The sequence below is a fragment of the Aedes albopictus genome, chromosome 3 (assembly GCF_035046485.1).
Source record: "Aedes albopictus strain Foshan chromosome 3, AalbF5, whole genome shotgun sequence".
Classification (NCBI taxonomy): domain Eukaryota; kingdom Metazoa; phylum Arthropoda; class Insecta; order Diptera; family Culicidae; genus Aedes; species Aedes albopictus.
Window position 1 is genome coordinate 254358427 of NC_085138.1, and position 12492 is coordinate 254370918.

General features: G+C 40.7%; 1 protein-coding gene across 7 annotated transcripts in view; it reads right to left on the reverse strand.

Annotated features, from left to right (window-relative positions):
• Positions 1-12492, reverse strand: part of LOC109422319 (glycine receptor subunit alpha-4) — a 155968-nt gene that overhangs the window by 40434 nt on the left and 103042 nt on the right. For 5 of the 7 annotated variants that reach the window (XM_062860258.1, XM_062860260.1, XM_062860262.1 and 2 more), the window contains 2 exons: positions 1667-1766; positions 1307-1461 (listed from right to left, as the gene is read on the reverse strand). In XM_062860258.1, coding sequence (XP_062716242.1) covers positions 1307-1461; positions 1667-1766 — 255 coding nt within the window. Of the gene's footprint in view, positions 1-1306; positions 1571-1666; positions 1773-12492 lie in introns of those variants that run through there. The other 2 variants (XM_062860264.1, XM_062860263.1) reach the window with 2 other exon arrangements.

Here is a 12492-nt window from a genome sequence, read left to right on the forward strand (position 1 = left end):
AACTCATCAGCAGTCCCAACAACATCAGCACGGACGACAAGCAGGACCTGCTGAAACTCGGAAAGTCGGTGGCTTTGGCCAAGAAAGAATACGACGTTTTGGCTGAAGAATGAGGCACGGTGGATGAGCACAAGTAGACGAGAACACGAGATCCTGCAGGTAATCGCCTTCTGACACGAGCTGCATGGCCGAAGCAGATGTAATGCCCTGTCGGTGAAGGACGGCCCGCTGGGAGCAAGTAGCACCCTTAAGAAGACGACAGACCGTCCAAGGAGAAGATGTCGGCTATAGCAGGTAGCAAAGCACGCAAGTAAGCTGCAAAACACGAAAAGGGAATCCAGGGCAAAGGTGAGCTGAAAAAGGTTGATCCCTCACGGAAGGCCAGGAATCAGCCGGACCATGGTAAAGAGAACACCTGGATTGCAGTAGGCAAAACGAAGAACTTGAGAAATGAAATAAGGCTAGATCAACCCGCAAGTGTGATAAAAGCGAAGCGCTGCTCTTCAGGACCGAAGCAATTAAGTGCGCCAACGTACTGGGGAACATTATGGGCTAAATTCAGCACTTGTTGCTGAGTGTTAATAAGAAAAACCACCAGGACGGGAAAACGATTACGTCTTATCTGGTGTTATCCCAAGAAATCCAGGGAATAAAGGTAGATTCAAGAGCCCTGCCAACACAGGCGATCTAACCGTTCACTGTGAAAATCTGGACGAGATAACCAGGTTTAGCTCTCGGTACGGGACGTTAATAAGGCGGCCAATTCCGCCAGAGGCGTGCTTCAACTGCTTTGAGTAAGGTCACAAGTCGTGGGAGTGTTAAGATCCCCATAAGAACTCTGCAAGAAGTGCGGTGAAGGGAGTCACATCGCACGGCGAACAAGGGTTAACGACCCAAGATACAGCATCATTTAATACATACGAGATAAACACGATATGCAAATCTCAAAAGCGGCGGAAATAAATGGAGTTTTATGATCTTTTGTCTATATGTACTTCAATGATGTTGTAGAAACTCCTTAAGCTATCCGTCTTGGCGAAGCAAGTTTCCTTCATTAAATTTAAAACGAAACGCCAAGAAGCTGCAAATAATACTTGCTAAATGACATACAAGGAACAAAAAAACATGCATATTAATTTGAAATTCACTCTAACATATATTTGTGGTTGTATAAAACCATAAAAAAACACAGAATGCATGGAGTGAAAAATGGGACGACTGCTTATATGATAAGAGTCGTTTTGTTTTGCAGTGAAGATAAGCACATTCATTATTTGGCGCCAACTGGCAAAAATGCAGAACTCACCTGATATTTTCGAGTTCAGAAAGTACGGATCCGGTTGCCACAGGTTGTCGAAAAACTCCGGCGGAAGTATAACGTGATCGTCGCCATCCTCGAAGATGTCGTCATGCAAGTCCAGTCGCGACTCGACCCACTTCTGGTGCACGAACATATCTACTCTGCAAGGGAATGCACAGCGTTTGTTCGTCGTCGTCGTCATCGTCGTCATCATCGTCGTGGCCGTCGAATTCGGAGTCGCATTATGGGTGGAAATTGAGAGGGGGTTTTCTTTGTTAAACGATAGGTAGGAAGAGAAGCGCGCGGAAGCGGAAATTGAACAAAGTGGATGCCAATTAAGGAAGCGTTCGTTTCATCAACCAGTACCTGAAATCCATATCCTCCACGTTGATCGAGTTGATGTCGACGACGAATATGCTGAATTCTACCACTACGGGGGTGCCTTTTTTCGAGGGTGGTCTTACCTCTGGAAAGAGAAAGGAAAACGAGGTGTGTTAGTTAATCTTTTAACTGCTATTTGAATAAGTGGTCTAACATCTTCAAGGAGTATCCGGTGTGGGGCTCTATTTGGACAAACGATCAAAATTATCTTATTAACTCAAAGGTACAATATTAGAAACTTATTTTATGAAAGAAACTCAGAACGAGTTCATAACAGAATTTCTAGATAAATTTCTGGAAGCGTGTCTAAAGGAGCTCTGGAAGAATTTTCATAGGAATTTGCAGAGCTAATCCTGGAGTGATCTCAACGAGAACTCCTAGATGAGCCACTTGATAGATTCTCACTCACTAAAGTTAATGATCTCCATCCTTGGCAGCTGCTCGTTTAGGCCTCAACCTGGGCGTAGGTCAGCATTCTATTAGCATTCTACTCACCATCTGTATACCAGTGAAACCAATGAAGGTTTTGTGATTTAGCGCAAAAAAAAAGTTTTGAAAAATTGATGATTGCTTATGACTGGAAGCAAACTTTGTCCCAGTTGCGACGTGACGCCAATAAGAAGAAGAAAGAAGAAGAAGAAGCAGAAGAAGAAGAAGAAGAAGAAGAAGAAGAAGAAGAAGAAGAAGAAGAAGAAGAAGAAGAAGACAATCCAAAGCTGTTAATCCTCTCCGGGTTCAATTATAAATGTTCAATTTGCTGAAACAGGTAATACTTTTGATTTGAAACCAATAAAAAGTCGCTGCTGCTCATGCTAATTAATAAACACGAAGTTCCTAGAAATTGAGTAATTGCTTCGCTATGAACCCATCAACATCTTAATAAATGTTGGCACGAAGTGTTTCAGCTGTCTCGCTTTTCAGTGGAAATCATGAAAATCTTCCCGTTCTCCAAACGGAAAGCTTCACGAAGCAACCAGCGTGGCAATGAAACGGTCGGCAAAAAGTTTTTGATGTGAATTATTAAATCACGATAAATGCGGCGAACGATGGGTCGGATGAGCCTTTAGTGCAATGGGTAATGCCGCATTGCTTGTACTGTCTGCTTCCGGGTGAGGCAGTTATTGTGACGAGCAGTCGTTGTTCAACAGCTGCTATATTTGTGCTGATTAATGTATATATGTCAATTAATTAGTGGATTTTGTTCACGCGATTTTTTTCCGCAAACTTTTTAATAATAGCATCTGCATGGAGGAAGGTGACTACCGTACAATTGCAATTAGTTTAAAGGTTCTACACAGACAGTTGTTTCATTGTGAGCTGTGTTGATATTTGTGAAATTATCTTAAAGATGTGGTGTTATTTTTACTACAAAGATTCTTCTTAATTTTTTTTTTGTATTACTAAGTATTACCCTTTGCATCCCAAGCAACACACTTGTTATAATAGAGTTACGAGAGCGCAAGTTTTGGTTGTATAGAAGTTTATTTTACGTAATTCTAACATAGTGTTGAAATAACGTAAAATAATTTTCTATACAACCAAAACTTGCGCTGTCGTAACTTTTATATAACATGTGTGTTGCTTGGGATGGAACCTGTGGATTGCACTTGACTTGACTTTCACAGCCTAATTTGATAGTTTGATTTGTTCTAGCATCTAGATTAACATTAATGTTTGGCAAAGGGGAGCACAAGCTTTTAACTTGAAAATACCCACGAAACCAATATCTTTATCCTTGAATATTTTGACATATGCTGTTCACCTTGAATACAATTCTGAAATACAAGTTTTCTCATAATAAGCCGCAACTCACAGTAATCCTTTCATCAAAGAACAGTATGTCGAATGACTGGCCCTTTTCAGACAGGTCATTTCGTTCTCATTAGCACTTGGAGCTGGAAACGACCTGATGTGAGAAATAAAACTAGGTGATTCACCAACAATTCTGAAGACAAAACCATCCTTGTCACGCCATACGTTTCTTTTTCTGTCGAAGGGCGCTGTGAATTAAACATGCTGGGCTGGCACAGTGCTAGTGGATGGCCTGGCCTGGTTGACGAATTATTATTATTACTGCTCACCAGGTGATTTCATTTTCAAGAAGTAGTGTATTTAAGTTGAATGATGCATTGCGGCTACCTATCGTTTGGCCCTTTCAGTAATGGATTAATGGCTTTCTCTTGTTCATCACAAAAGCCTCAACTCAAAAGATATAATGCGCCCCAGCGAGGCATAAATAAACCACCGAAAGGAGGAAAAGTCGAGCAATTTTGAGGAGAAAAACATCATAGGGTCTTGTACCATTTGGGCAGGTGTTCCTATTTTGGGCACTTGCCGCTATAACTAAGTCAATTTCAAACCGATTGATTTGAAATTTTGTCTAGAGTTAGGCAGGTACAGTATCTAACTCTGTACGAAAATTCAAATCAATCGGTTTGAAATTGACTTAGATATAGCGACAAGTGCCCAAAATAGGTACACCTGCCCAAATGGTACAATACCCTATTTAGTTTAAATCATAAGTAATAATTTTGAGTATGAATAGTAAAGCTATAGCTGCAAACAAGTCCCTCTTAGTTGAGATATTTTCAAAATGTAGAATAACCTAGCCCTGTAAAACGGGGTAGCATTGATCATTTTGATTCTCCTCTCAAGAAGCTCACACAAATTTTCAGGCGATAATATCCATGTTGTCCACAAAGCACACAAATTGACCAGATTTCGTGAATATCGACAGCGGCTGTTGAGCCCGGCTTGCCGTATCGCACCTTCCAGAGCGATGTTAGACAGAACACTTGAGGAGAGTTCGCCCTTTCCCGGTGAGACCCGAATAAGCTGGATCGTTCACCAAAAATCCTGATGCAGCTTTGCACACTGCCCATCGTTCCTTTGAGCAGTCTCGTGAGCTGCCCAGGAAAGCCGTCTCTCCCTTGATTTTCCATAGCTCTGTACGGTCGATACTGTCGTATGCCGCCTTGACTTCGATAGACGAATGACACGTTTGGACCTCATATTCTCTGCTTTTCTGTATGATTCATCGTACGGGGAAGATCTGGTCTGTTGTCGACGGGCCTTCGATGAAGCTGGCTTGATACCTTTCACGAACTCATTCGCTTTAGGTGTCAGACGATGGAAGGCAATCTGGGATAACACTTTGTAGGCGACATTCAAAATGATTATCGCTATGAAGATCCAGCATTCTAAATGGTCCTGAGATTTCATTATGAAACATTCAGAAATTCATCCAGGTATTTCTTCAGGCACTTCTCCAGGGATTCATTCAGAAATTCCTCAAGCGGCTTCTCCAGGACCTTCTCCTTCGTGAGTTCCTTCATGGACATCTTGCGGGGTTTCGATCGTGATCGTTTTAGGTTGTTAAAAAAATGCTTCAGGAATTCCCTAGAGGCAAGACATTGTGCAATCCGGAGCAACTCTGAGCAACGCTGAGGGGCTCTACCCCATTTGGCATAATGCCATTTGGCATAATAACTTCTTGATAATAATGTGCATAATCCTTGTTATGTCAAATGGCTTTTATGCCAAATGGGGTAGAGCCACGCTGAGGAACTATTTTTCGTCGAATCCATTCGGAAACGTCTGCAGAATTCAACAAATCGGGCAATACTGATCGATTTTGCTCTGGTACCAGGCAACACTTTATGAAAGCCAGAAGAATGTTGAGCAACACTCTGAAAAAAAAAATGCTCACGGTATATCTGTCTTGCACCCATGAGACGCAACAACGAGAACGGATACAACATGTTCTGTTCTTACTAACCTCGTTAGTAAGAACAAAACGTGTTGTGTCCATTCTCGTTGTCGCGTCTCGTGGGTGTAAATAGTTCTTACGTGTGCACACACCTAAGAAATTGAGTATTATCTGTCTTGCCTCTAGGAAATTTCTACCAAATTTCCTTCAGATTTTTTATAGATACTTCTGCAAGGATGCATCGACGAATTCCTGCTGAAATTTTCCCATTACTTCTCTCAGTGATTCCAGCATGGATCCCTCTAAAGATTCCATCAAGAATTCTTCTATGGATTTCACCAGACATTTCTCCAGGATTTTCACCTGGAATATCTGCAGAGATTCTACAGTGATTGTACCAGTGCTTTTTTCAACAATTACTTCAGGCATATCTCCAAGGATTCCCATAGGAGTTTTACCAGAAACCCTTTTCAGTATTTCTGCATGTATTTCTTCAGATATTTTTTCAGGGATTTCACCATAAATTATTCAAAGAATTTCACAACAATTCTATCTGGAATTGTTTGAAGTATTTCTGTAGGAGTTTCATCAACTAATTTTTCCAGAAGTTTTTAACAGAGCTTATTCAAAAATTGTTCCAGGAATTTCTTAAATATTTTGTACAATAAATCCTTAACCCTCATTGCACACTAGGGACATGAGCGGAGCGGACCTGGTGTGATGGTTAGAACACTTGACTATCACGCCGAGGACCTGGGATCGAATCCCACTCCCGACAAACTCGCAAAATGTAAGTTCTTCCTTCGGAAGGGAAGTAAAGCGTGGGTCCCGAGATGAACTAGCCTTGGGCTAAAAATCTCGTTAATACAGATTAAAAAAACTAGGGACATTTTTTACCCAAAACGTACACTACGTCAGTGAGCTGTTCCCAACGTGATGCATTAGGAAGAATTCCTTCTGTGATTCTAGAGTGATTCTCAGCTCCAGTAATTATTTTAAAAATTCCTCCAGGAAATCTTCATGGGGTTCCTTTCGGAATTCCTCTTAGATTATTTGCAAGAAGTTCCCAGGACTTCCATCACGAGTGATTTCCTTAGGAATTCCTTCCGGGATTCCTTTTGGGGTTTCTCCAGGAATATTTCCAGGAATTTCTCCAGGATTTTTTTTCGAGGGATTTCTTCAGGAGTTCCTCCTGAAACTTTTCATTCACCGCAATTTTGCTGGTATTCAGTACTGCATGAAGATTTTGTTTGTGCTTTTGCTTGCAACAATACGAATGACTGAATAATAGCAATTATTTTTCAATCCATCCAGCAATCTCTCTCTTTCTCTCTGCTGTTCAAGATCAAAACAATCGTCTTTTGATTTATACTGCAAAATAGTTAAAAAGTGTACCATTACATTGCAATAATTAAAAGAGAAAGTGAACAAAGAGAGCCTCTCAAATGCAGATAGGACCTATTGAAATGTTTGGCCTGATATGTTCATAGCCATCGCTAGAACCAGACACGAATTGCAAAAACAATGATTCAAAATCTCCTCACGAATGTTCAATCAACTTATCTACTGTATTCTTATCGCTTGCGATTGAACTGTACACTGCTCAGCGATGACCATAGACAAAAAGGTGGCAAAACCAACATGATGTAACTCACACACGATTTTGCACGCATCTGTCAGTGCCGCCACATGCTCACCCGAACATCCGAACAACACCGAATGGGTTGGTTTTAGAAGCTACGGCACGAACGCTCGAGACACACACAGAAGTAACATTCGCATGTATCGACACCACACCAATAACGTTCCCAGCCTACGATGCTTCGTGAAAAGGTGATCGAAAAGCATCGAAAGCGATGAAAAGACAGGCTTGGCTGGAACGCATCAGCTCAACGGCGAAGAGGAGCATCCAACAATGCTGATCAGCATCGAGCCTGTTCGTGTGCTATTCGTACAGGAGGTCGGTTTGATATAACGAGGTAGGGTGAAAACGTATTCGTTGTCGAAAGCGAATCGCATCATCTCGCGAATGTTTTCACCAAATTCCAACAGCACAATGCACATATAACGCCTACAAGTTATGCAACCAAAGCGAGCTGTGCCACTTGTCCTTCATAGTAATCACCACACAATCTATCACCTTACGAACACTATAAATATCCCCATGGATCGCATAACCGACCCAACGGTGACTCCCAGATCTCCCATCCTTTCCGTCTAACAAATACCCCAGTCCGTGCTGGTTTTGGGGATGCAGAGGTGATCTCGGTCTTTAGTAGCAACAACCAGTACACTCTAACATTCCTTTCCCTTCCCAACTGACTATAAGGACGTGGCCGGCGCCGTTATTGATCAAAATGTATGAGCTGCTTAAATTGCACTTTGAGAATAAGTGGAGTGTCCCAGCCCATCACGGAGGAGCAACCATTTACATGTATAGTCAGATTTGATCGTTTTTTGATCGATTTTCTTCAGCACTTCTTCCTTGGATTTCTTCAGAAATTCCTCCTGGGATTCCCTCGAAAATTGCTCCTGAGATTTCTTCAGAAAATTTTCCTGGAATTTCTCCAGGGATTCCTCCAGAAATTTCTCAAGAGATTCCTACAAAAATCCCTCCGGGAGTTTTCCCAGGGATTTATCTAGGGATTCCTCCAAATATTCGTCCACAGATCCTCCAAGAACTACTTTAGGAATTGATGCAAGGATACCACCAAAAGTTCTTTTATTTTTTTTTCTAGGAATTTCTCCAAAGATTTCTCCAGGAATTCCTCCGGTTGTTCTGCTGGAGATTTTAGCATGTATTCTTTTGGATTCTCCAGGTATTCTCCAGAAAAGTTCTTCATCCAGGAATTTTTGCAGGAATATATAGAAATGTATGCAGGAATTCCTCCAGGCATTTCTCTAGGCATTCCTCTAGAGATTCCAGGCATTCTTCCAGGCATTCCTCCAGGCATTCCTCTAGGGAATCCTCTAGAGATTGCACTAGAGATTGCACTAAAGATACCTCAAGGATTATCTCCAGGCATTCCTCCAACATTTCATCCAAGAATTCGGCCAGGGCAACTCCAGGAATTCCTTTAGAAATTCCTCCAAGAATGGATCAGAAATTCCTCCCGAAATTTATCCAGTTATTTCTGGATGATTCCTCTAGGAATTCCTCAAGAGATTTCTCTAGGGATTCCTCTAGGAATTCCTCTAGGCATTCCTTTAGGAATTCCTGCAGGCATTTCTCTAGGATTTCATTCAGGGTTTTCTCCAGGGACTCCTCTAGAAATTCTTCCAGTAACTGATTCTGGAATTCCTCCAAGAATTCCTTTAGAAATTTCTTCAGCCATTCCTTCAGGAATTTCTCCAGAAATCTTCCTGGAATTCCTTCAGAAATTTTTCCAGTATTTTTTCCATGGATTCCTCCAGGAATTTATCCAGGAATTCCTCCATGGATTTCTCCAGGGATTTTCTCAAGCGTTTTTGTGTCAGAATTTCTCCAGCGATTCTACCCAGATCACTTCTAAGGATTCCTCCAGGAATTCATGCAAGGATTCCTCCAGGAATTCTTCCTGAAATTGCTCCCGGAATCCATTCAAGAGCATTGCGAAATTCCTCCAGGTATTTCTTTAGAAATTCCTCCATTAATTCCTCAAAGAATTCCTCTAGGGATTACGCCAGGAATTTGTTCACAAGTTCCTCCAGATATTTCTATAGCAGGGGTTCTCAAACTTTTTCAGCTTGCGACCCACTTTTGATTTTCATAGAATTTGGCGACCCACCCAGAGTACACAGTGTCTAGACGCCATGTTAGTGGTTGGTGAAGTGGCAAGAACAAAAATCCAAAAATTCACCCTCAAAATCTACACACCACCATCCAAAATCAGAAACAAAACTTGCAGACAAACCACCATTCCGACAGCCCACAGCCCAGCAAAGGGCGATGAAACGCTAGCGGCACGCCTATAACCACCCTGAGGAAGGCCCAAACCAAGGGCCGAAACGTCGGAAGCTATTAAGTAATTCCGCCTAAAACCAATTTTGACCGGAAATAGCCAATAACAGAGGGACAATTTATAAAAACCCTGGCCGCATTCCAAATATTTAAAATCTACTTTGAAATGTAAGATCGGATTGTAAATACTATTCAATTTTAAAATGTTCTGATTTTTGTAAAATTGAGGATTATTGAAATTCAGCAAAAGTTTATCGAAGTTTAGCTTTGCTGAAATTCGGTAAAGGTAAAGTTTCTTAACTTTTATGTTCGGCTATCTCAGTCATACACTTAATTAGACGTTATATGTTTATTTTACCCGACGTTTCGGCCATTGGGTGTGGCCTTTTTCAAGGGAAAAATGGTTTCTTGTCTTCGTCTTAAGTAAAGTTAGGTAAAGTTTCTTGTCGAAGTTTGATAAATTTTTGCTGTTTTTCCGACTTTTCGAACCCGCTAAGCAGAACACCCTCTTCGAATGAGTTTAATCAGTTTTGTACCTTTTGGTTCCGCCCTCTTTTGCCTATCCTTTGACAGTAGATAACTGACACTTCGGAAGATTACAAAGGATAAGCAAAGGAGGACGGAGTTAAGGGGTACAAGGCTGATTACACTCATTCGAAATTTTTGCCCAGTATTGATTTTTTTTACAGAATACAAGAAAAATCTAAAATTTTACCCTAATCTTAAAACTTTTGATTGAAAATTCCCAGTTTCAGAATCTCAGTATTATCAATATTAAATATACTCCTGACTTAAACTTATAATAAAAAATTTTGAATAACGAGAAACCGAATTTCTACAAATAACTGCTGATTCTCCAAGGGGGTATTTGTAAATTAGAAAATGGCTTGCAATACAATTTGATGTAAGTTTATTAGGTGATTTATTACAATATCGTCCAAGCCTTCGCGACCCACTAAAAATCAGCCCGCGACCCACCAGTGGGTTTGAGAAACCCATAGTTTGAGAAACGCTGTTCTATAGGATTTCCTCCAGAGATTCCTCCAGAAATTGCTTTAGGGATTTCTCCAGGACATTCTCCAAGGATTTCTTTAGGGAAATTTCCCATGGATTCCTTCAGAAATTCCTCTAGGAATTTCCTGAGGAAATCTTCAAAAGATTTCTTCAAAAATTTCCCCAGGGATTCCTCCTAGAATACATTATTATTATTATTATTATTCGTTTATTAATTCAACGGACTTGTTTTAGTCTTATTGAATGTACTTATTCTAAACAATATTGAAACTCATGACATACTACATTATTTCACTTATTTATACATTGGAACGTATACATTAACAAAACAGGGGACAAAAGCAAAAAAAAAAAACAACAGAAATCAACAAAAAAAAAGCGCACGTATTACTAAAAATACACTCTAATGGGACAAATTACACAATATCGGGTTTCCACGTGCATTCTCTTCTTCTAAATTCACGAATCTTAACGTATCTTGGCCATGTAGTTGACATCATTGCAGTCGCTTTCCATTTGCAATGCAAGATTACTTTAAACGAGACATAATCAAGTGCGCTACAATCAACCCATCGTGGAACAAGCTTTCTAACATTCCTACACTCAGCATCACAGGCTCCTAAACATCGGGCGACCATCAGTTGGATATCCTCCTCGGAAACGTTCCCATCTATGTTTGTCAGCAACAATGCGAAATTTTCATCTCCTACAGTCGAGTTCGTTAATCGTTCCGAAACAATAGGTACACTTGCACTTGGCGTTACACTGCTATCGATTATACCGCTCATTTCTCTATCGGGTTGCCGTGATGAATTTGGGGTCGAGTGACGAATCATCTCCGTGTTCGGATGGCAGCTTGCAGTAGTAGTTAGCGTGGACAGTAGTAAACATTCAACTTTTGCCTTTAGCTCATCGACATCGCGTTGTAGTGCATATTCTTGCTTTTGACTGAGTGAGTGATCGGGTCGAGCAGATGATTCTTCAGCACTCTCGGTTCGTTCGTTTCTCCAACAAATGAATTCGGCAAAACAGTCATCACACAGCCAAAAGCTGTTTCTTTTTGGAGGTGACACAGCAGCTAGATCAGCATTCTCCAACCCAACACAAGCAGCGTGATGTATGGAGGCACACAACCCATTGCAGTGAATGAATGGCTGACTTCTCGTGTCCACTGGAAGAACGCATTTCTTGCAATTCATGGCGATATTCAACAGTCAATATTTCCTTGTTTTCTCCACAAAAACGGCGAGGAGTCGGCAGATAAATAAAACAACAGTTACGGTACCAATGAGGTTGTGTTTTCCAGGTAATTTAAACAATTTATAGCAGCAAATTCAACGGCAACTGAGATAATCTCGTTAGACGACAATAGAACGTACACCGTCCGAATCGACAACGACACACACATAGGAACTCATCTAGGAATCCCTTCAGAAATTCAGGAATTCCGCCAGGCATATTCCTTTAGGAATTCCTATAGGGATTCATATAGAATTGTTCCAGGGATTTTCCAGCAATTCCTCCTTGGATTGCTCCGGAAGTTCTTCGAGGGATGCCTTCAGTAATTCCGCTATTTTTTCCTTCAGAAATTCATTTCGGGATCTCTTCAAAAATTTATTTAGAGGTTTCTGCAGAAGTTTTTGAAATCCTTCCAACATCTTTTCCAGGGATGCACCGAAGAATTTCTCCAGGATTACCTGTAGATTTTTATGAATTACTTCAAGGATTTCTAGATGAATTCCTCCAGCGATTTACATTGGAACTCTTTAGGATAATTTTGTGGAAATTATCCAAGAATCATCCATGAATTCTTTTTATCTCCCAGAAATCCTTTTGAAGTTCATCCTCGGATTGTTCAGTAATTCATCCATGATTTTCTTCAAGGATACCCTCTGCAGCTTTAGCAAAGGAATTCCTTCAGAAATCTTTCAAGAATTCCTGCAGAGATTCCTTTAGGGATTTTCCAGGGATGCGAAAACCCTCCAAATTGCAAGATTTAATGGCATTACAGTTCTTGTCCTAGCATGCATTCAATACTAAGGTCAAAAAAGAAATAGAAATCTCCATTTGCAGCTTTTATACAGTCAAATCATCACCATATATACAAATGTTATCGATTGTATCTCATACATAAAGAAAAATAATTGA